The sequence below is a fragment of the Anopheles cruzii genome, chromosome 3 (genome assembly GCF_943734635.1).
Source record: "Anopheles cruzii chromosome 3, idAnoCruzAS_RS32_06, whole genome shotgun sequence".
Classification (NCBI taxonomy): domain Eukaryota; kingdom Metazoa; phylum Arthropoda; class Insecta; order Diptera; family Culicidae; genus Anopheles; species Anopheles cruzii.
The window spans coordinates 21,217,331-21,242,297 of record NC_069145.1 but is presented as its reverse complement, the minus strand read 5'-3'; the positions used below and the strand labels follow the sequence as shown (position 1 = coordinate 21,242,297).

The 24,967-nt window shown below is 54.0% G+C and overlaps 1 protein-coding gene across 1 annotated transcript in view; it reads left to right on the top strand.

The window, feature by feature from the left end:
• The window catches only part of LOC128270599 (protein serrate-like), a gene marked incomplete at its 5' end in the record, with an annotated part of 72,362 nt that overhangs the window by 19,454 nt on the left and 27,941 nt on the right, over window positions 1-24,967 (top strand). The window contains 4 exons of the mRNA XM_053008010.1: window positions 5,929-5,983; window positions 6,533-6,638; window positions 6,727-6,875; window positions 7,555-7,615. Of these exons, the coding sequence (XP_052863970.1) occupies window positions 5,929-5,983; window positions 6,533-6,638; window positions 6,727-6,875; window positions 7,555-7,615 (371 nt within the window). The remainder of the gene's footprint in view (window positions 1-5,928; window positions 5,984-6,532; window positions 6,639-6,726; window positions 6,876-7,554; window positions 7,616-24,967) is intronic.

Sequence of the window (24,967 nt, the reverse complement as noted above, 5' to 3'; positions counted from 1 at the left end):
CGATCCTAGGTCGTGCGGGCTTATCCGGCAACTCGGAAGCTTATCCTCCCGGGAGTACTCCGTCGGCCGGTGGGATCGTAACGATCGGAGTGCGCACCGAGGCGCGCGCCGATGGCCATCGATCGAGCCCGCAAACCTTCCCGTGCCCGTGGGCCCATTAATCCGGGCCGTGGTCATGGGCTCGATGTGCCCGATATGAAATTACCGCCCCCCCGCCGGTGATCGTGATCGCGCGCGGAGAAATGGTCCTGGGCGCGCGCCACGCCAGAAAGGTTAATTAGTGAGAGTTGGGCACCGATCGAGAAACGAGATCTCAAATCACGCGATCGCACCCGGAACGTGATTTACTCGCCCCAAAGGAGGTCCCAGTACACCACAACAGTAACCCCCGGGGCCTAATTAACTCATTACCTCCCCGCCCGAGACGTAGACTCCAAATGTGTCCGGGACACATCGGGGCAGGCGGGCAGCTACAACTTTCCTTTCCCGTGCCGTGCTGATCGTGCTGCGTCCGGAGATAGCATCAGACAAGTGGCCCTACTTGGGCGCGCAGATCAGAATCTTCCGACCGGCAGGCTGGCAATCGCACGCACATTTCACGCACCGGATTGGGACTGGGATGAGAGGTGCGTCCACCGTTCAATTATCACGTCCAAAAAGCGCAACCACACGCACCTCTCGGACACCTTTCTTCGTTCGGCTACCGAAATGTGTCGCAGGACATCGGCGATAAGTTGTGCAGCGGACAGTGGACCGCGTAACGGCTACACACCTTTTGAGGTTCGCCCGCCACAAAAGTGATGACATGTTTGACACATTCCGGTCATTGCTGCCCAGAAATGGTGGTCATTAGGGAGCGGAAACGAAAGCCGGACCAAAACCGCCGGACCAAGCGACCAAGAACGGCCAGGACACCGGACTCGGTGAGCAACCGATGTTATGTTACCGTTGTCGACAGCAAAGTATTGCCACAACTTGCTGACTCGGAGAACTGTGGAACTTTCTTCCAACTTCGGTTCGGCGTTATTCGGGGCGCGATTCATAAATGTTTCATCATGTTCATTAAAGCGCGCCCCGACCGACCGACAACAAGAATTCCTCAATTTCCGTGGGCTCCGACGCCATAAAGCTCAAGTCGGAGCGCCGAATCGATATGAATGCGTGTCCATTCATCCTACGACAGCGCGCCTTCGGTCATAAAGTGAAAACTTAGGTCGAAGCCTCGCCGCTCTCAAGTGTCAATAGCGGCAATCAAAAACATCTAGGCGATCTCTGGACTATTCCGGAGTCCAGCTCCAGCGGGGGGTGCCATTTTCGAAACTTCAACACACACCCGTAGGGGGCGAACTGCCCCGGTTTATGGGTCCGCGGGCCCACAGAGTCCGGCAGGGTCCGAACCTTGATTGATCTGCTGAGCACTCCCCGAACTCCGGAACGGCCGGATTTGTGATAATTAATTTTCCATAAACGGTACAGCATGTACACCGCCGGCCAGCACCCGGAAATTGGATCACCTTTCAACACAATCGAGAGAAAGAGAGAGAAAGAGCAAGAACAAGATCAAACAATGGAGATTAGACGCCACGCTTCTTCAATTATGGTCAGCGCACGGCACAATGGATCCACCGGCATCCCGGCCGCAGCATTTGGATCCCGCCGATCCCGCGTATCCCTGAACTCTGTTGATGTTTGATGTTTTGAGGCCGTTTATGTTTTCACCCCGCGCGCACGCTCTCTCCCGTCATACCGGGGACGTCAGGCAAGACAGGCAGAGACCCCTGGCTGTGGGTCGCTGCGGGAAAATAAAACCATATAAACGACACCGCGCGGGGTCTCCTACTAGAGACCCCAGCCGTGCGGCTGATTAAGAGATTTTCTAATGCCTCCCGAACGAACACACACACACGGCCGCGGTCCCCTGCCGCGGCACCGTGAGGTCCGTTGTCCGGGTGATGGATCTACCCCGGAATCGCGTCGATCGGAAAACGATGAAAACCTCCCCGCACAGAACCAAGTGGAGAGAATGGAGCGCCCGCCTTGGATGATACACGCCCATCCATCCCGGCCGCACCGGGTAACTTGACTACTCCGACGGCGGTTTCCGAGTGACCGTCGGACGCCATTTGATTTCCAATTAACTTCACAGCACAAAACGCGATCCGCGCACCGCGGGAGACTCATAGAGAGCTGGTTGGGGCGCTCGATGGCACAATCATAGCAGCAGCAGCAGATCTCCGTCTCGCGCGTCCGAATGGGTTTATCTACATCCCTATCCTCATCCTGTGTCCCGCCCGTGCTGGAAGTGGCGTTTTGTGAGGAATCTGTGGTTGTGGTGTGTTGGAGGAGCGCTTGGGTTCGTTTGGCTAGTTAGAGGGCGACGCACGACGTGCACTGACAGACATCAGACTGTGATCGGTTGCGTATCACGCGCGTTTCAAAATTTACCAGCAAACACTCTGACCGATAGGTATCTGCGGTGCACTTCCAGAGAGACAGAGTTCCCCAGAAGTCACGCCGGATCGAGAGGCATCACCGCGTCACCAGGAGGGCTAATGGGTAGTTCAAAAAGTTTTGCGGTCCGTTAAGAAAAACACATTTTTATGGTTGGAAACACACTGGTCACTTTCACTTTGCTCTCCTTGAGCATCGATACACCTTGTTCCACCGAGATTCCAATTTATGAATTCCTTTTACGAAGTGAAAATCTAGAAGACCTGCAAAATACGCTTCCACAGATTCCACAGATGACGTCATAATTTGATGAAAAACGCTTCTCATGCAAGAATTTGGGTCTGGAAACAGATGAAAGTCGCTAAAGACCAAATCTGGTGAATACGGTGGATACTCCAACAATTCGATCTTCAATTAATGGATTTTTGCCCTTTTCAAAATGCTCTTTTGACACGGTGCATTACCCTGATGAAAGAGGATGTTTATCTTCTGCAAACCGAGTCATTTTTCACGAATTCAGCTTCAGCTGATCTAAAAAGTTACAATAATAATTGAAGTTCATCATTTTACCAGTTTGCAAGTAATCCGCTAACAAACTTTCTTCCGCATTCCATAAAACTGATGCAAACACCTTGTTGGGCACGAACTCGTTTCAGAGGTTAAGAACCAGGTTCAAACCACTCCTTAGCTTTTCTTTTTGACTCAGGATCTTCATGAAACTTCACATACGTTCATATGAAGAGTGTACCAACATAACAAAATTAATTTAGTCTAGTAGCAGTGCACTGTACCATCGAAGCACAAAACTTATTGAACATCCCTTTTATAAAAAGTCAGGCCCCGCTCACCCTTCCCATCACTCGTTCGTGGCAAATGCAAAACAAATTGCGGTGCGGTGCACCCGTTCTCTCTCGCACTCACTCACCTGCCACCGTTGGCAACCGCAGGCAACCGGGGGACAGGCTCCGGGGGTTAATAAATGGTTCCGCCGGGCATGTTTACCTTTCCGTTGTTGTGGCCCAATTACTTCGTAGGAGGCCCGTAAAAAGCCACCGCGGCGGGCACCGCGAGACTACCCAAAAATTACCCCACAAAGAAATGGACGGTTCCATTACGAAGCGCGCGCGCGCGCGCGGCAGATGCGTGCTCACCGCGCGCGCTAGCGATCACACACGGAAGCATAAATTAATGCTCCCTCTAAAACGCTCTGGTGTCATAATGTTTGTACAAACGGCGGTTAGAGGCAGACGGGCGGGTGCGCTCCGGTGGACGCGGGACCCTTAGTCCGACAATTTAACTGTGTTCTGGAGTCCGTGTCGTTCTACGACGGCGACGACGATGATGATGATGACAGGGCAAGCGATCATCACCGACCGCGGTGGTGGTTGAGGCAGCGGCGGGACCCCTGCGGGATCGTGCCTCGGAAGACGTGAAGAAGAATGGAGAATACTTTGTTATTGTTATCAACCGCTTTAATTCAATCATAATAGAAGCTTCCCTAGAGCGCTAGACCTCTAGAGAGGCCGCCGCCCGGACCCTCCGATCGCAGATCATCTCTCCTCCTGTGTGTGTCTGTGTGGTGAAACGAAGCGGAAAGGAACGCAAGAACCTTCCCTCAGCCAGCCAGAAGGGAACTACGGTCCCTTCTACGGACCCAACAGCAACATCGACGACGACGACGCCAGGGTTCTGGGCGCTGGGTGAAGGCCGGACCGACGAAGATATTATATTCAAATTAAATTACATTTTCCGGACATTTTGTGTATGAGTTTGTGTCGGTCCACCGCCGCCGCCGCTGGTGGTATCGGTCCCGCGCAACGGCAGGCCGCCGCGCGGTTTGGTTTTGTGAATGAAGTATCACTCGGAACAAGATATGTAAATTGCGGGTATAGCAGAACGCGCGAGCGCCCCGTGCCCGATTGCATCTTGGCCGGCGGCTGTGGTGGCGGCAGCAAGTGAGAAGACACATCGGATGTTCTGTCACCGTCTACACCCGGCCCGGCCCGGTCCGCGAGGTGCATTAAGTGAGAGATCACGCGATCAGACATTGTGGAGACACCGGAGGACCGGCGGCCACACACTCATAAATGGGCGTCGGCGGTCCGCTTGGGAGTTATTATTGTTTTTCGCTTTCCGCCAACAAGTTCCCCCCCACCTCAAGGGGGGTTGACAGTTGCGAAACAGTCCGGACCCCCCTCAACGGGCGGTCCCAATTTGGTGCCGCGCGTGTAAGTTATGATGTGTGAATAATACGGAGCGGAAACGGTCGCGCGATCTCATCATCGCTCGGCTCGGACCGGACCAGCTGAGCTCCGTGTCCGTGTGGTGAAGTTATGAATGAATTTTATGACCACCTCGTGCCGCTTGTCGCACGGCGCCCTTTCGATACGATCGTCGGCACGTCGTCGCGGCGGACACTCGAAAGACGAATGGACCACCGCGAACGAACGGGGAGACTTTTATCGACCGATCGCTTGTTTGTCAATCTGTTTGGGGGCTGGAGCCCCCAAAAATTCATCGATCGGAGCGGGGTGTCGATCGTGTGTGAGGGGCGGGCGATCCCAAATTAACAGTCCACTTTGACGGATCAATCTTCGGGTCGAGGATGTCATATTAATTCAACACCAACTTGGTGGACTTGGTGGCCAAAAGATCTGACACATGCTGCAGTCCCTTAGTGTCACAGTTTGGGAAAGTTGGTCCCAAAGCACCACCACCGGCGATGGGTCACTAACCCCGCAGTGCAGGTCCGCGGGCCGATCAAGAATTCCAGAAGCACTCTTCAGACGCAGAAAAAAGGTCGGTTCCCATTCTCGATTTCTCCTCCGATCACGGGGGGCTCTCGGGCAGGCCGATTTGGTTCGCTTGCCTGATTTGTAATTCATAGGCACGCTGTGCCCCGTTCGACACCCCTCGATTCCGTCCGTCCGCTGGCTTTAATAACAATTGTCGAAAAGTGTGAAATCACCAAATGAGGCGCACGAGAATAACACAACACCGTAAAGAGAGCACAAAAGCGGGCACTCTTCTCGCGTCGCGTCTCGGATCAGCGGTCCCGGCCCCGGCCCCTGAGGTCTAATGATGGCTGAGAAACGGTGCGCTGTGACTTCCCCAAATTCTTGTGTCCGCCGCGTGTGAGAATTATGTGTAGCAATCTCATTAATGTGTGGAAATTCTCACGACTCTTGCTCGGTCCCGGTCCCGGTCCGGCTCTAGAACGCCGTCTCCGATTGAGTGCATAAACATTTTCAACATTTCCCCGTTGGTCCAGGTCTCTTGTCGGGGGTCAAGTGCTCAGCGCACTCCGCTTCCGTTGAAGATCTGTCAAAAACGGGTTCAAAACCCATTCGGGGCACGATGCGCGATGTTGTTCTACGGGGCCACTCCAGAAGTTGGGGCTCAGTTCTTCGAACTGGCCTCGAAGCGGTACCTCTACGCAGCCCTACTAAACGTCTCTCTTTCTCTCTTTCGTTCCAGAAATCGTTCACCCTTATCCTGCAGGCCCTAGACATGTACAACGCGTCGTACTCGAGTAAGTATCCTCCGGCTTGGGGTCAATCCCACTGAGCACGCCGCAGCGCATGCTGCTGGCGACATCTTTCACAATTAATTGTTGCGCCCGCTACGCCCCAGATGCACAGACCCCGATTGCTCCATCCAAGAAACACATGTTCACCGGTTGGTGGCTGGTGCGAAACGGCACCTACCTTGGCCAGCACCAGCAGCAGCAGCAGCAGCGGGTGGCTGTTAACTAAAAATTAGCATAACGATCTTGCAACTGTTCCGTCTCGATTTTTATGGAGCCTTCGCTTGGGGCTCAAAATGGCGGCCTCAGAAACGAAAATTCCTCAAGCCCCGTGGCTGCTGCGGAGGTTGTGTAATTTGTTCGGTTGGTCCAGAAACGTCGTGCGAAACCTCGCGGCCGAGATTATTGACGAGAGATGGTGCCGCGTGGAAGCGTGAACTCTTGGTTGTGGTGCTGGGGCTGGGGCGCTGTGCTAATTAAAGGAAGGCTGGCCCCTCCGAAAAGGTGGTCCTGCTGCTGTCCCTTTTTTCACTTCTTCTGTTTCCCCATTTGCAGTATCGGAGCGGCTCATCGATGAGACATCATTTTCCGGTGTCATACTTCCGTCGCACGATTGGAATACATTAGACCACATAGGGAAGGCCGCCCGGATAACGTACCGGTAAGTCACTCGCCTGGTCTCTCGACCGGCTGGCTGCCGGACTGATTGATGATCTACATTTTTCGTGATCTTTTTCGCTCCCACACAGGGTACGGGTGCAGTGCGCCGACAACTACTACAACACGACCTGCACCACGTTCTGTCGGCCACGGAACGACCAGTTCGGGCACTACACCTGCGGCAAGCAGGGCAACAAGGTGTGTCTGCCTGGCTGGCAGGGAGCCAACTGTGAGAAAGGTATGTAACAGTGGCGGAGGGGGCTTAAATGTAACTCGACACCCTCGACTCTGACAAACACCGGATTAAGTCATAGACCGGGCCCGGTCCTGCGCGATGCCTAACGATGCGCAAAACGCTTTTTAAACAGTCGTCGTCGTCTTTGACGATGACGACGATGTGAAAGGTCACGTTACGTGATCGATCCGTGATCGGTTCAGCCTGCGAATTGAGCCGGCCGCGTGCGTTATCGGGCGCCGCCACGCCATTAAAGTGTCCGAAGCTAGAGGTGGGTGATGAAAATCCCATTTCGCTTTTCGGCGGAGTTCGGTGGTTGCTCAATCGGGACAATCTCTCCCTGTCTTTTTTCGCTCATGCCTAGCATACTCTCTTTTATTACTTCTCTTTTTATCTTTTTTATACTTTCCGCTTCGCTTCGCGAACCGCCAGTTGGTTTGTTTTACAGTTTTTCTTTCGTTTGTGTTTATGTGTTTTACTGTTTATCTTGCCACTTTAAATTGATTTTCCCCACGTTCGTTTTGATTGTTTTCGTTTTCCATTTTCCATTTTCCGCGTTGTTTTTTCAATTTCCTTCGCTCGTGTTGCGTGTATCGTGGTGTTTAATCTGCGGTTACTTTCCCGCATTCCTTACGCAATGTTTACTAATCCACTTTTCTTCTGCTTTTTGCGACACTTTCAGCCATCTGCAAGCCAGGATGTGACCAAATTCACGGCAAATGTGATCAACCCGGCGAGTGCGAGTAAGTAGCCGGCGTAGCTTAAGACCCATAGCAGTAAGAACCTAGCGCACACCAATTCGAATAGAACAATAGTACAAAACCAAATGGTGGCCATTATCGGTTCCCACTCCCAGAAACGGGACCAACCAATCAACCGGTGGCCCGCGGTACGGCGGACCAGCGGACCAACCAGCGGCCAGGGGTCTCTCTGGAGTCCCAGCGACACGACCTGCTGCCAGTCCCAGTGTGTCCCAAAAGGGCCCCAATCATAGGGCCCCTCGTCGCGATCGTCCTCGCCGACCTCGTCCAGGACGGTCGTCGGTTCGGTCGTGATCAACGCGGCGGCACCGATTGTTGCGACAATCGAACATCGCTCCGTGCCGTACCTGCGCGCGCTCCAGGAACTACTTCGCTTCGCTCGGCGAGCGCAACATCGAAACATCGCAACATCGCCGACGTTTAGCAGCAATACCTCTCCCCTAATTAGCTCTTTCTTCTATTTTATTACAACCGCCGGCCGATTTGTTAACCGTGGGCCAGCGCAGGGCTCCCCCCTTCGACTCCCTGCGGGGGCATGTTACCCCTCGACAATGCAATGCATTTGCATTTTCGATCTAAATTCGCACAGTTTTAAAACAAATAGTACAACAACACGGCACACGGCACGACCAGGCCCCGGACTCGGTTCGTGCTGTAAACATGTCCCATCTTTCGAATTACCACCCTCCCCTCCTGGCTCTCGCCACCCCGCCGGTAGCATGTAGCATGTTCCCGTGGTAGCATTCGGAAACGATCGGAAACGTTGTAAAGCGCCTTTCGGAACGGCAAACAAATCGATCCTCGGAACCGCATGGTTTACCCATCGGGGCCCCGCTCCGAAGTGGGGCACACCGGACGGAAGCGTAATGGTGTACCGCAACATAAATTACATCCCGGGCGCGCAGTAAATATTTTACACCGAAACAAATAGCGCCCCGAGCCAGCCACCGGCGAGACCACGGCTAATCATGTTGCTAATAAAAGCCCACGAGGAGAGGAGCATAAGCGGCAACAAACAAGGCGGGAAGAAAGCCCCTTGGGGGGTGTACTAATTTATCCGGAGGCCCTCCGGACTCCGGAACAATAGAATTGTCGATGAAATTGTGGCCCAGCGCGGTGGCGGCGGCGGCGTGCGATCCCTCGCGCCGCGCATCTCATCAGTCGGCAGCTCGGCTGAGCCGGGGCCTAAGCACCGGAAAAACGATGCAATTATGCCATTACTAGGCCGCTAGAGCAGCGTGAAGTGCAGCGCACATTACTCGCCCAGCCTTTTTGGCGCACACTTTGGCAGGCGGGCGGGGTGTTGACGTGGCGTGCATTAGCCGGACGAGTTGTTGGTGCGACCAGCAGCCTCCAAATACGCTCAGACCCGGCGGTTAAGCGAGGTATTTATGAGGTCTTCCGAAGCCGAGGATCTCTCGCCGAGATAGCTCTCTCCCCAAAAAGTGCTGCCCGTGCTCTGGGCGGGAGGCTCCAATGGGGACCAATGGCCGTGGACCCAAGCCAACCAATTAAGCCTGACTGCTCAGCCCTTAATTGACGGGCGGCTGTCACCGGAGCGGTCTTAATTTAGTGTCCGCCGTGTCCGAACGCGGCTCCAGATCGGCTCCGGGGACGTGATTATCGCGCGCACCAAACTGACAACACAAAGCCACCCGGGCTCTAGCTAGACGACGACGACTCTGACTCCTGACTGGCGGCGATCAGAGCCGCGATCGCTATCAGTCGCCGTCGGCCGTCGGTCGCCGCCGGGGATGCTCGGAAGATCGCGATCGCGCACCGCCATCCCATTTCTGGAACCGGAGCGACGGCGGCGGCAGCCCAGATTCCCTCATTTCATAATTATCATCGCCAGGGATGGTGACGCGCGCGATGGTCAACTGTGCGCTGGGGTGGAGGGCGGCTTGGGTTTCCCCTGAGAGGGGCGGTTCGTGTAATGGCGCGGTTAGTTGCCCTTTTACGTCATAATTAATTAATTTAATGAATTGAAATTTGAACTATTCCGACACCAGAATCACCGCCGCTGCCGCCATCGGTGCGGGCAACGCATGTTCTTGGGCAGACCTCCAGCCCTTCCGTCAGTCCCGTCATATGGCCCTTCTCTCTCTCGCTCCTGGCCGGGTTTGCTGTCAGTTTGTGGGGCACTCCAGGGACCGATAATCGACCTAGACTGGTCTGGGAAAAACGCTGTTGCCGGTGCTCCCGGAGCTGCACCGAGCAGATCCCAATCACTGCACCGGAGGAGTCCGTCCCGGGGACGGTATGATAACTTTCACACCAGCCAGCCAGCTTCAGCAAGCCGCGTCGGTATCAATTTTCTTCTTCTGATCCATAAATCTGTCAAACCGAAGATCGATCTGTGCGCGCGGGGACGCGGACGACAATCGACGACGATCGGCGACGGGAGGTGTTTCTGCTGCCGGACCTGAAACTGTCAGCTGGCGAACAGTGTAGCCCGGCGGTCGGTATCTTGATTTTCGCCCTGCCAACTATTGCCAAAAAAGGACTCCCGTAAAGGGCTCCGCAGTCCGCAGTCGGGCACTCTCGCGCTCGGCTCGAAATTGGTGCGATCTGGCACGCCACTGCTGGCCATAAAGACCCCCTCAGTAGCAACCCTAATCATGTTCATAGTGTTCACTTGGCACCTGGTGTGTGGATCGTCCCGCACAGTCCCACGATCCTCTCGCTCGCTGAATTGAGGGCTTAATTATTCACGCCAAGGATTCGCGCGCGCGATCCTTTCTCTCCTTGCGTGACACTTTCGGCGCGCATGCGAGATCTCACCGTCGGCGATTGAAGTGGTCGTGGCCCTGCGAGCGTCGGACACGGACTTTCGCCTTCTGCTTCTTCGGCCCGGTCTTCGGGCCGTCGGTAGCATAATAATAAATACATTAAAGATAAGACCCCGCCGATATGAGGTCCGGGGCCGAGAGTCGGAGGCCGGCGCAACCTGGTGGCACACTCATTAATATTAAGACGATCAACTGCTGTTGCTGCTGCTCGGTGGCTACTGTGGCGTTTTGTGGTGACGTTTTTTTCTCCTTCGACGCCGCCATCGTCGTTGTCGTGTTCCGGACACATTTTTTCGTTCCGTAGTCCCCTCGGCTTAACGATGTACTGTACCGCGCAATGTAAGCATCGGTTGGGGGCCTGCATACCGTGACAATCGATGTGGCGCAACTCGCAGGACTCTCGCCGGCACGCGGGCGCAAAAAGCCGGTATTGAAAATATAGAATTAATTGAATTATCTTAACCTCAAAATCATCACTGTGAGCGTCCGGGCTACACGGGCGCGGTGCGGCCGCTACTTGGCCACTAGACTTTGGACTTTGTTCTTCCGGACTTTCCGGCTCTCCGGAGCACTCTTCGAAGTACAAATATAAACATATCATTACTTATTATTAGCCGCGAGCCGGCGACCTGGAGGCCTCGGCCTCGGAGGACTAGGATTCCTCTGGCCGCATGGAGGCCGCGTGTCTTCGCTTGCTTTCGGTGGCCGTTTTTTCGCACATCTCGTGCGGATTTCTCATGAAGGCGGACCCACCGAGAGGGAAAGAGAGAGCGAGAGACACGTTAATGGTTTACGTGTTGTGGCTTAGCACCTCTCCCTGGACCGGGCAACAAAATTGCACACAGGAATCGGGTGCTCGGGCTGAGATAGATGGGCTTAATTACTAGCTAGCTGGCTGGCTGGCAGTAAGCAGCACGACGATCGTAAGGGTTCCCCTCACCGCCCCCCGGCCACCTGCCTGCCGGGGAAGACGCTCCGAACCGAACCAGACGCAGCAGCAGCAGCAACAGAGTGCAGGAAGCCGGAGCGCAGAGGCCTTTGGGACGAGAAAAATATGGAAATGGGATTTCACTTTAACCGCGGAACGTTGCTGCTGCTGCTGTTTGACCTTCCGGATTCTTTGTGGCTCTTGTGGGAGAGAAGTCGACATTCCGAACGGCGAGCGAACAGGCCGATGGATGGAAAACGGCTTCCTGTTGAGGGCTTCTTTAACACCTGTGTGTGTGTGTGTGTTGTGGTACACATACATTACTGACAAACACCTTCATCAGGGGCCCTAGGAAAGTGGAACGTGTTTGAGATACGCGGGATTCGAACCCACTTTGAGGCAGCCCAGAGCGGAGGTGACAGAATCGAACATTACCGTCTAGGACATCGCGCGACCGTTGCTTATCTAAACGGAATCTGTAGCGCTACAAGGGGCAGCGTTTGTAAAACAAACGCATTTATCACGAGGCCGCTATCTTGCTGCGGAAGATCCACCGATCGCCCGGTGACGGTCACATCGAACCACCACCGCGGCTTCTGCTTGTCCCGCACCCCACCACGGACCCCGGCGACATTAGCTATTGTCACAGATTCTGGCGAGGGCCTCTGCGTCCCCGTCCACCCTAGGGTTATTCATTATATTCCGCACAGCGTCCGCGCGTAGCGTCTTCGAGGGCCGTCGGAGACGTGGTCGTCATTTTTTTTTCTTCTGTTTGTTCCCCAGTGAACCGACCGCTCGGCTGCGCGCGCGAGAGTTATGATGAATGATGGAGGTTAAAAGAAGCTAAAAAACATAAATAAATCTTGCCCATAAAGGAACGCCAAACGAGCGCGGCGGTGATCGTCGCAGCGCAGCAAAAAGGACACAGAGGGCCGGTGGGGAGGGAGAGCCCGGCCCGGGGTAGCGAGTGGCAACAAGACATGGCCTGCAGGAACACAGAAACCTGCCACGCAGCCCCAGCCAGAGAGAAAGAGAGAGAGGTCGGCGCACCGAGGGCGCTTCGAGCTAGAGCCTCGAGCCTTCCTTTCGTTGGGGGCCATCTTGGCGGACCATCCCGGAACGGGCCGGTCGGATCTCCTCCGGCCTCGGTGGAGCTCGGAAAATGTATCATCAATTTTATTGAAACATAATTGGTAACATGTAGCGGCTCACTGCTCGAACACTGCTCGAACGGCTCTCATAATTAGCTCATCAACCGGCGGTCGATGCGGTTCACTCGGTTCTAACAAACTGCACCCCCGATTCTCGGAGGCCGCCCGTGCCCTGCGTGCCACTTACGCGGACCGCTCCGATGAATTCTAATGAAGCGTGATGAAATCTTTAACCCCATTTCTCCGGCGGCGGCGGCGGTCAGGTTGATCAGGACCGTGACACACCGACCAATCGGCCGGCCTGATTGCGGAGGTCTGCTCTCTCCCAACCAGCCAACCAGCCAGCCCATAAAACAAAGCTGATAATGAAGCATAATCTACTGTACAGAATTGATGAACTTGAATTGTGTTGCTGCTAGCTCGCCGAGGCTGTTCCGGATCCGGGCCGCCTCTGGCGGGAAGAAAGCTAGCAGAAGAAAGAAACCGATTCGATCGGGCCCCGAAACCCCGAACCGGAGCTCCGAAAAGTGTTCGTAAGAAGGTGCTAAGCTCCCGCAGACGCTAGACGCTTTCCTCCTAAGCAGGGTTCCCGTTTCACCGTCTCGCACACACACACACACTGCGGGCCGACGGTGTCTTAAGAAGGAAGTGAGAAAATTGGAACTTTTCGACGCTCCCCGGTCGAACGCGCTGAGCTGAGGGTGAGCAGCTAATTGAAAGTTAATAGTAAATTACGTCGAAATAATCCAATCTATTAGAACGGGACGGAGCACCCACAGTCCGGGACTCTGTGTTCGTGTCTGTGTGTGTGTGTGTCCGATCTTCTTCGTCCACCCGGTGCGGGGTCTTCTCCGCTCCGGGCGGAATTACCGATTTGCGTTCGTGTTCATGTGGCCGTCATCATCATCATCATCATCATCTGCTGGTGTCTTCTTCGGCCAAGGGCCGCTTCTTGGTCTAGGACGGGAGCACGGGCTGGGATGCGCGGCACGAAAACAGGTTCCATCGCCTGCCTTCGGTTACTTAGCCCCGCGACGACGACTTCGCCATGGGCGCCCCCCAAAAGAAACAAAACAAAAATTAATAGAAACCCGCACAACGCGCAACGGCCACGCAAACAGAACGATAATGACCTTAGCTAATGCCGCTGCCGCTGATGGAAGACGCTGGCTCTGGCTCTGGCTCTGCTGGCTTTTGGGAAGACGTTTCTCCTGTGCCTAGTTAGAGGAATCCCTTCTTTTCGGGCGGATCCCTCTCTCGCACGCTCGCTTCGACTCGGTGCTCGAAAAGCCACACTCGTGGCTTACATTTGACGTTGCAATCACACAATGAAACGCTGCCGGAGCGCGCGACGTGAGAAAACGGGGATCGCCGAGTGCGCAAGAATGCAGCGACATGTAGTATGCAAATTATAACACTAGAATTTGCCTTTTGCGCCCCGGTCCCCGTGGAGAGAGAGGACAATTAAAATAGTTCCTCCACCGTGCGGAAACCGGAAAATCCGTTCATCGTGGAGAATGCAAATCTAAGGCCGCTGGCTACGTGGCTGCCGGTGGCAGATGCACCTACGACGACACACACCACACGGCACGAAGGGTCACGAAGGGTCTAAGCACAGTTTTCCCACCGGGCCCGGTGACCTCCTTCGAGTGTTGGCATTAGACTCGCGCGCGCGCAAGTGTTCCTGAGCGAAAGGCTTCGCCTCTCGCGATCGGAGCACATCATTTATCACCGGACAGCTGCGCGCGCTGGCCCGGGGATGGTTCAGCGAGGACAGTGGACAGTGAGTGATAAAACAAAGGCCACTCGAGGGGCCACAGCACACCGGCACCTGATGGTCCTGCTTGGAGTGGCCCGGTTTTCCCCGTCTATGCTCACAGATCGCGCAGATCGAGCTGCCTGCACCCGAAACACGATCCCCAACTCTGGCAGGATCCCAAGTCCCGGAGGCCACACCTTCACGACTTGAATTTGCAATCCGCCCGCCCGATCTCCAATAAGTCACCGAAAGTGTTAAATGAGGAAGCAGATAAAATAATTAACTCCTATACGACCACGACCGATCCCGGGCTGGACATCGCGTGGAATCCGGACCCGCCCGGGGTTGGACGTTGCGGACCGTGCATCCAGTCCCGGAGTGCAGTCTTCAGCTGCAGCTTCCCGGCTGCAACTGCTGGCTCACAGGATTAACCACCTCGGACCAGATTCTGTTACAAGATTGCCTATTTGGTGTTTCTTTTAATTAATTGCGTGATTTTAATTGAGTTCCGGGCGCGCGCGCCCGAGCGAAACGGAGGTGGCATTCCGGCATCGGGGATCTCATTCCCCCCCCCCCCCCCCTCCCACCGGGGAGGTCCACGGGTGCCGTGGGTGCGGGGTAAAACACGAAAACCACCGTAAAGCGGGCGCGCAACACGAACCCGGACTGGACCGGTGAAGGTGGCAATGCAATCGAGGATTTCGGGCCCCGTTCTGCTGCCATTTCTTGCTGCCTGCAGTCCGGTGGCCGCGCCCGGGGTGCGGTTGCGGCCTATCCGATCCGCCCGATCTTCCCGCGAGGGGGGACAAATGAATAATGGTACGCTTCCTCCGGGGCCGTGGCCAGGGCCCGGGGACCGATGCCGTGTTTTCGAATTCAATTAAAAGACGGTTCGGTTTCCCGGATTCGACATCCCGGTGCCATTTAGGTCCCTGTCTTGGATCCCCCGAGAGAGAAAGAGAGATGCGGGAGAGTTGTCCGGCGGGTTGGTGATCCAATAGTGCGCGCGGCCAGGAATCCGGTAGCCGACGACGGCCACAGAAACCCCTGGTGGCTATTTAAATTGTTCAATTAATTAAGATTCTATACGTATAATGTTGTTCTTGTAGGGACCTCCGGTCGCCCCACTACCCGGGAGGGGGCATTGTAACTCTCCTCCGGACAAGGCTTCTGTTTGGTGTTTGAGTCAGGGAAATGTAGCGCACACTTTCTTTCTAGGCCCTCCGCGAACCTTTACACAAAGACGCGGCGCCATAAATTTGCTACGGCTACGGCCCTCGACGAAGACAGGGCCGGGGGTCAAAGTTGAGAGCACCGGTTCCTGGAGTTCCCGGGCACAGAATCGTGTCGTTGACGAGCCCCGGGATCTACAACCGATCTGCCGATCTTCGCGCGCTCGTGTCGCATCGGGTCTGGCCTGGATTCGATCCGTGGCTAACCGGGGATCGTCTAAGGCGCCCAGAGTAGCTCAACCCAACGGGCCACAAAGCCGGACCCGGCTACGGGCGGATTAGTGTTGACCCCCGCGAGTCAGGTCCTAGTTCGTTTCCGGCCCACGGCCGCGACGGCGGCGGCAATCAAGCGACGTGTCATTTAGTTTTCGGAGTCAACCGGGTTAGGGCTGGGCTGTAGCCTGATCGCAAAACACTGTCGAAAGCGCTGCGGCCAACCGAAACATCATCCAGAGCTCTCTCCCTCTCTCAGGACCGTGGGATGGCTTCGTGTGCCTAGTCCACGCTTTCTAGCCTCGTCCGGCCACGGAGGCTGAAGAAGCATTTACATAATAAGACAAGGCGAAGCCCCATTTATAAGACAGTCCAGTGTTTAGTGGTCCACGCTCCACGTCCGGATATTGTTGTTACCCGGTCCAAACCCGCGCCCCGAGCCCCCGAGATTGAACCCCAATCGGCCAGCACGGATCTGCTTTCGTTTCTCCCGCGCTTCTGCGAATCTTCGATGACCCTCTCGGGCAACTCGGATCGCTGCAGACGGCCACTACAAAACCGAGAATTCGGTGGCCGTTTCTGCGGGGCCCGTTCGGTTCTCGGCCCTACTAACTGAGGCTGGGGGACCCCCGCGGCTTGCTTGATCGCATTATCGCGGGTCACAGAGCCGTTGGCCGTTAGCCGCTGGCCGTTTCATTCGTCGCCCCCCAGCCAGCCAGCTGGTGGGTTATCATCGGTGGGTTTCTCTTCCCATCATCGCATCGGCCCTGAAGTGTCCCGGGCAGGGGCCGGATCCGTGTAAGGCTCCGGTGGACTCGGGTGGACGGAATGAATTTCGCACGCGGAACTGAGCGTTTAGCGCGCGCAGATTGCTCGATCATGATAAACCCACGACGCTCGCTGGTTGGCTGGGCCTTGTACTGTTTGGGTTTCGATCGATTTCTCTCCGACCCGGCCTAGAGGTCTAGAAAGGCAGCTAACGGCAGTTGGGTCGCTGATGCGCGCCAACCTTTTTGTTTCGCCATCGTCCTCGGGACCAAGCAGGAGTGTGCCCGTGGTCGCTGGGCCAAAACGGCTAAATTTACCGATTTTATCGTCTAAATTGAGATGTCCCAGGCCAGGAGCGGGCGCACGGAACGGGACAAATAATTAACCGAACCAGACCCGAATAAAAATGCAAAGCCTTCGAAGCCCCGATGCTAAGATGCAAGGCACACATCGGCCGCCGCTGCCGACCAGAAACAGGGCTGCAGGTCCTCGGCTGCATCGACCGTCGGCTAAGGCTATCTGATCTTCTAGCGAACCAACCCATCGGTCCGTGCCGTGCCGTGCCGTGCCTTGCGGTTGGCTGTATCTCATTATCTGCGGTCTATCTGATCGAATGTCGATTGACAGCCGACCAAATATTTGCGCTAAATTCTTCACCTGACACGAAGCCTGAGCCTCTCTGGGCGCTCTGGGCGCTCTGGAATTCGGAACCGCGGGGGGCTGCGTGCGCGCCCACACAGTGCTTGGGGGGGGGTCGAACAACTAGTCACCTGGCCGTACCCGTTTCTTCCGAAAAGGCAATGAAATTAACCCACCACCGGCCGCTGTTGACGAGATGAAACAAAGCTCACACAGCGGACCTCGGGGGGAAAGAATCGAACCGAGCAAACAGTGCGCCCGATGACGAGGTGACGAACGGCGGTGCAGCAGCGGAGGAGAAAAGGCTTTGGCTTCGGAAGATCCACCCGCCCGACCCGGTTTGTTTGCCGGCGTTAAACATTTATTTTCGGCATTATGTGGCCGTTCCCGTTCAACCTGCGACGCGGCGCAAATATGAGTCAATAAGTGAGCCGGGCGTCGGGGTGTAAAAAGTACCGACAAACTCTGGCCAGCAGATGACGAAGACGACGACGAGGGCCTCGGGTGAGCAAACACAGCTCACGGAGCTGCTCACATTTGTGATTTTTCCCTCAGTTTTTGGCCCTCAGATCTTCCGCTGCCCTTTTTTCTCACACGCACACACAGCGAGCCCCAATGAGATGCCAGTCCCGCTTGGTGTTGGCTCTGCTGGAAACAATGATTCGATCACTCGTAGGCCGCGACCACTTAAGGGCCCCTGGGGCCGCTTTTCATATTGGGCCGCGCCAGTGGGGAAAATGGAGCTAGCGGGCGGGTTCGGCGCTTCACTGGGCGCCCAAGTCTTTCGATACGAAGGTTTACGGAGTTACGGTGCTTCGGAGCCGGAAATAGGGAATGCCGGAATCAATTGAGACACCGATCGGTGGTGGATTTGAGGCCGAATTACCCAACTGTTCTGGGTGATAGCTTGCTTAAGTCTATCGGAGGCTATCGGAAATGAGCAAAATGAAAGAAATTCGGGTTCCATAGCGTTTAAAGTGGCATTATTTAGTTTTGGGGCTTCTTAAAACATAGGCCGTTAAAAACAGTAGATCAACTTCGTTTAATGTTAGAAGAAGGGACTTAGCTGTGTTTAGCTAAAAAGTATATTTTATAGCTAACTTAATCTAACTTAACTTAATCCACTATTGAATGGGGACTGGACCTCCAGTTGTTTCGGCTGTCCTATTGGGGGGTCTATTGGTATTAAAAGGACAACTTTAGGGCATTGTGTTTTCCTTTCGTTCCATTTTGGGCTCCCTCCTTGGAGGGTTACCAGTCTTCGGTTTGTTAAAGAGAACATCTCGTCTCAAACGCAATTCTATCGAAACAAATTACCGAGAAAAACTGCTAAAAGATTCAAAATATGGAACTCCATCGCACACTTGCTGCAACTTGCTTTTTGATGAGTAACCCTCAAAAGTCTGTTGAAACCGGTTTATAACAGGGATATTATTCAAAGAATCCATTCAACATCAAATCTTTCAAAAGGGGACCAAAACGCGTCAGAATGTGCAGATTCGGCAAATGAAAGGCATAATGACTGAGTGCAGGCCATAAACATATTGATAGTGATCCTGTTTTACTGCTTTCTGCATACTTTCTCTTTGGACTTTTATTTTTCTGTATACAGAGTTTTCGAAGAAAGTTCAATTTTAGCCTCTCTTTATTGTTCTTCTGTATATGTTGCTGGGCTTTAGAGCTTAAATTAAACAATTCCAACCATTTCACTGTTGCTGAGAATTAATTTGCTCTAGAGATCTATTGTTCTCTTGCCGGGCGTGCTCTACTTTCATGCCAATCGTTCAGGTAGCTCAGCTTTAAGGCTTCAGCCTAACCTCACTATGGAAGCTGTCTGACACATAGTGCTGCAGAGCTGCCATTAATGCAAAATTGTCAGTAAAACTTCAACAAAAGCCCCGCCGAGTATCCCAGCCACTGCTGCCGAGCATCGGTGTGTAAACGGTTCGATTGCTCAATAAATTCAAATGATGCCCCCGCCGGCCGGGTGCCGGGATCTGGCGGAACATGACAGAAAACGCTTGCTGCTACACCCCGCGATTAAGCTGCAAACCGAGGGCCGCAAAAGGAAGTGGCCGTGAGCTGACGCTTCCCGGTGTGGGTCGCGCACCGAGCCTTCCAATGCTCGTGCGCCCCCCAGCCCTCCTACCATCCCGATCCATGTGTGCCTGTGACACAGAAAAGAGGCACCAAATGTCAAACGCGAAATAAATGCCCGCGAGCGGAGCAATAAATAATGGCTAATGAAATATCAATAATACAATAATAACAATGCCGACGGTGCCTGCGCCGTGGCCTCCGTGCCCGAGATTTACAACCCACACCAGGCCCAGAGCCCGGCATACACGTGTGTCCACCCCCGGCACGTATGCGCATGTGGAAGAAGGCTCCAGGCCAGGCGCATGGCGAAGGGCGCTCCATCGTGCAGAGATGGGTGGCAGATTGGGTAGACAATAACACAGCGCGGGCACGAGAACCACTATCCCAGAGGGGCGACCCGCGCGAGGCTCCCAAGAACATTGATCATCCGAGGCGCAGACCCCATTATTGTCACCGAGGCTCCGGGGAAGATTATGGCCGGGCGAAAGTGAGAGAAAATTGTGAAGTGAAAATGGCCCACCCAGGGGGGCCCGGGGGCCAGGTGGGCCAGTGGTAAGAATATCTTCCCAAACAAGGTCGGTTCCACTGTTGCCGCCGCTGCCGCCGACGCGCCGACCCGTGATTGACATTTCGCACTCTACGCGCCGGGCCTCAACTGTCATTACGGGCCGGGCGGGTCGGTTCGGGAAGGAAGGATAAGTGGTGCGTCTCCGGCGCACCAGACCGAGAAGGTTAAGCGAGTTCAGTGCCGCCGCTGCCACTTTTCGAACTTCACTTCGAACCGCCACACGTCTTTTCGTCTTCTGCTTCTTTCTTTACTTTTGCCGTTCGGTGCTCGGGCCTCCAGTTGCGGAGGAGGCACCCACGCCCCGGGTCCGCGGGGTTGGACGCGAGGGGGAGGCCAATTACATCGAGCAACTTTTTCCCACACCTGCGCAGCCTCAGCCACACACACACGGACGGAGCAGGAGTCGGAGTCGAAGTCGAATGGAGCACTCGAATCTCCGGTACTCGAATTCGGCGGACCTTGGCGTTGTTGTTTTGGGTTTCTTTGGCTTTTTTCGCGGAAGACACCGCACACCGCATCGAAACAACAAAGCAAAACAAAACCCAAGAGGAGCGGGAAGAGGGATCTGGCCTTTGGCCACGGTAGCGGCAGAGGAAACTCCTGAAAACTCCGAACCGAAAAAAAGCGCTGAAGAGGAAGCTACTCCCGGGCGCATTAACGAGCACTCCCTTTGCGCGTCGGTCGACCAGAGCCCTGCGCGCGGGGATCGGGGAGGGCACACCGGAACCGAACCGGTAGGACCCGTTGGGTGGGCGGCCGTCAATTTGGCAGCGGCACAAGTCACCGGCGCTATGAGTTGGGAGCTGAGCCGTGAAAATGAGACATTTGCCAGCGACGCGGCCGAAGCGAAATGGGGCCCGTTTTGCATAATCATAAATTATGCTGCGCTACCGTTGCGCGCGGTGGCGCAGATTTAACGCTTTATCCTCCCCCTTTGCCTTTGTTATGAACTCGAGACCCCACTCTTCACCTACTCTCGAGACCCAAGAGGGCCCGAAAATGATGAACATTCCTTTCGCTCTTTCGTTCTCTCTCTCTCCGCGGCTGGGATCCATAATTTCTCCGATTCGCCCTATCGGGGGATCACGTGATTGATAGCATTGTTGCGCAAGGTTCCATAAATCTTCCACTAGGCCACTGGGGCCAACAATAGGCCAAGCCGGGCCAACAGTGCACAGCAACACCACTGGCGGAGGAGTTGCCTATTTTCGAGCCGCGGGTTGAGCGGCAGGACAATCGTTAAATAAATTCACCATTTTATCGAGTTGTCATCGAAGATTGCTTCGGGTTTTTCACCACGGACCACGGGCGTTCACGGTTCCCCAGCTGCTTACGCATTGCCTGCCTGCCTTGATTGTGCACCACATTTGGCAAGTCGGACCAACTCGCTAGACCTAGACAAATATGGCGCGCACACTCACAGCACCACTCGGTCGGGCGTTGAGATCATCTCCACTTCCATTCCGGGACGGCGGAGGGTTGAAAGAACACTAGAGAGCCCATCACTGGGTGTCACTGGAGGCGCGGCCATTTGGGCACTGGAGGCGAGCCACTCCCGCGCGGAAAGCATAACGAGCAGCTGCATAATTCGATCCGAGATCGAGTGATGATGAACTGTGCGCGGGTGCCGTGTGGGTGGGAGCTTCGGGGTGCGCAATCAATTGTGAACGTTGTTCTTATTGTTTGCCAAACATCGCACCGCGTGTCCACCGCGAGTCCTGAAGAAGAGCATCATACAGTGTTAGAGTTGTTCTCTGATTTCTTAACCCACACGAGTTGATTAATGCCAGTCTCCCGAACCGAAATCCATTTCCGAAACCAAGGATTACGCTTTTGGCATTATGTAGATTGTGTTTATTCATTATTATTGTTAGAATGGACAGGGCACTCAATTTGATAATCTGCGGTCCAGCTCCACCTTTGTTATTGTTTTACTTTGGTGCTTATGTTTTTGAGGTTATGCTTATGGCGGTTTTGGGGAAGAATGAAATAGTAGTTTATTGAAATTATAATGTTTGCAATGGTTCTGCAAGTTTGACAGTGAAGTGAAGCCTCAGCATAAGCGCCGGTTATTGTTTGGTAACATTTTTCCCCCCCTTAATTTAAATCAAACTTATTAATTCGCACTTTCTACAATGGCTAAAGGCAAAAAATCAAATGCTTTCTCAAGCTCATACTTCTCAGTGTTCTCATCAATGAGTCCTTCCAACTGCATCGCCTACTATGGCAACAGTGCTCAAGCAACAAGGCAATAAAATAGACACATGCTGTTGATAATCCATCATGCAGTCTTTATTTGTTGGCAGAGCTTGATTTAAAAGTTCCAGAAATGTTTTTAAAAATGATGGCATTGTGCGATGGTTCGGTATCGAGGTGCAAGATCCACAAGCTGTTCGCCCACAGATTCGTTCGTATTTGACGGACCGTTCCACGCAAACGTCTCCAAACACCCAAATGGTACTCTTTGTTGATAGTCATACCTAGTGGTGAGAATCCACTGTGTACCACTGTGAAGTGCTCCATGAAAACCGTAACTATTGCCTTCGTTTTCGACTAGAAACGACGCAGTTTTTTTTTATCTCGGTTGGCTTGATTTGTTTTTTTGTTTGTTTATTTTCTTCAAAGCATCGTTGCGGAACCAATAGATGCAAGTTCCCAACTCATTCAAATCCATTCTAAGAATTCTCAAAAATCGCCAACACGCTCAAAGACACATGTACTTAACTGGAGGTAACTTTCACAACTGACGATGAAATGCCGCCAAATTTTTGTGGGAGTATCAGAGACTGTTGAGCAACGAAACAACCAAAAATTCTAGAAACACCGAGCGCGAGGTGTGCCCCACAGCGATCATTTTACCGAAAATGCGTTCGTGAGCAGACATTGAGATATTTTTGTAGCCAAAGACCCACTTTCTATTGCCTACTAGGAAACTCATGTGTATCGCGAGGCCTGCTATGCATAGCAACGCTTGATGCACGACAAAACCCCTCTAGCAGCTCCAAAGAGAGGCAAATTAATAATAAATAAATAAACACTTAATCATACATAATTGAACACGGTAGAACATTGTTCCGTCGTAGCTCGACAATAAATCTCTGCTCGCGCAGTGGCGACCCCCGCCTTGTCCGCCCGGGAAGCCCGCGGCCCGAGCGGATGGATGTGAGAAACTGTGTCACGTCTTGAAACTCGCGTTGGCAATTTTCGTTCGCGACACCGACGCGCCGAGCCCTCGGCAGCCCTTCCGAGCGGATGCAGATCGGCAGCCTCTGCCTGATCGCGGTCGCCCGAAGCGCATGTAGAGCCGTTGCCACCCGTGAGATCGGGTGCCGTGGAGCCTCGAGCAAGATCGTGAATGATGCTGTGGACGACAACGACCGGCAACGGCGACGGCGTTCAGCGGCACTGTCGCGCGGACGATGATGTAAATCGTAACGATATGTGACGTGCAGGCACACCAGGAACAGGCCAGGCTCCGTTTAGTTCACCCATTTGCCCGAACATCGGTTTCGCTGGGTCCCAAAGGGACCACCGCTTGCCACTTTCGTATTGAATTTCGAACTCCACTCCAAGTTGTGACTTTTCGCAACACCTCGCAGAGCGGACCGAAACGAGGAAGAAAAAAAAAACAAGCTGCCCGAAAACCACCCTTCTCGGGTTCGAGCTGGAAAAAAGTTTCGATTTCAAAATGGAACTGGGCACAAAAAAATGGGAAGCATTGTTATCTGCCGCGAGGAGCCTTCCCATGAACACATAAATCATAAAACACTCTCTCTCGAAACGCCGCCGCTTTGGGTATCATCTTACCCGATCCGTGTGCCGCGTTGGAGTTGCGCAGCCTCGGAGAGCACCGAAAAACGGCCGATAGCCGAACACCCCGCCCCGAGTGGCCCGCCCGCCACCTAATGGGGTCCGATGTTTGTAATTGATTGTCTTCCAGCGGCTGCCGACATAACTGCCGGCCGGGCCAGGGGCGCTGTCGTCAATATTGTTGTGTAACCCGACGCGCGGCGCGAAGATCTTGACGAAGTTTGGCCGCGACCCGGGCGACCAGGTCAGTTTGGAGCAGTTCGGGCGGCCCCAGCGAGCGCCAGCGAGTTCGATATCAACATCCTTCATAAGACGGGCACCGGGGCGAGATCGCGGCCACGATTCGGACATTTCCACCCGAGCGCTTCGCGCTTTGATCGTGCGAAATGTGTACCGACCGATGTTCGGTAATTGGATCTTTTCCCCGTTTTTCCCGCCTCGGGAATCGGGATCACCCGACGGCCGACAGCGAGGGATCACCGGGCGTCTATCGATCGCCGATCGGAATCCGCAGTCGAAAGGGCGGCAATCCAATCGGCCACACGAATCGTTTGGCGGACGGACTGACGGTCGTTTGGCGGCTGAAATCAAACAGCGCAACAAGAAACGTAAGCAGAAAGGAGCAACGGGGCCCAAAAACCACGCGAAGCCCATTCTCACGATCGCCGAAAGGCCGAGGCTCGAGAGCGCACCGAACATCCTTAGCATTTTTCGGATTGCCAGACGCCTCGGTATCGGACCGGACCGCGTCACCGGCTTCCACCGATCGCCGAACGAGTCCTTATTTACATACGTCCTTCTGGCATTCCGTCGGCCGATTCGGTGCCAAAACGTGGCGACACTGCCGGGTGACTAATTAACGAAACCGCGAGTAAAGACGGACCAACGCCGGATCGAACTTGCCTGTGGATTAGGTGGAAATCATACAGCAGGAAGGCATTCCGCGAGATCACCGATCGGCCGTTTTCGGCTGGGGTCGATCGTTAAGGGTTGCAGAGTTATGGGGTCCCCCCAAAAACCCAACGTCCGGCTTCTTGGACAGGTTCGCGTTCGCTAGTTGCCAGCCACGGAATGTTGCGACAATGTTTTGTGTGAAATGGAAATTTGCCATCAGGCCCCAAGCTCCAGGATTTGGGACCATAAATATTTCCTCTTAATGAAGATTGCTTTTGATTGAAAACATCTACTTTGAATAACTTTGCAGTCGATTGATCGTTCTAAATATTTCTTTTCGTTTTAATGTGATGTTTGTTTGATTGCTTAGCACTGTTTTGTTTATTCTAAAAAGCATTTACTCTTTTTGGACTTGTTTTTAAGTAAATAGATTTACTATTTGGAAAGAACTTTTATCAAATTTCTTCTCAAGCCTAACTG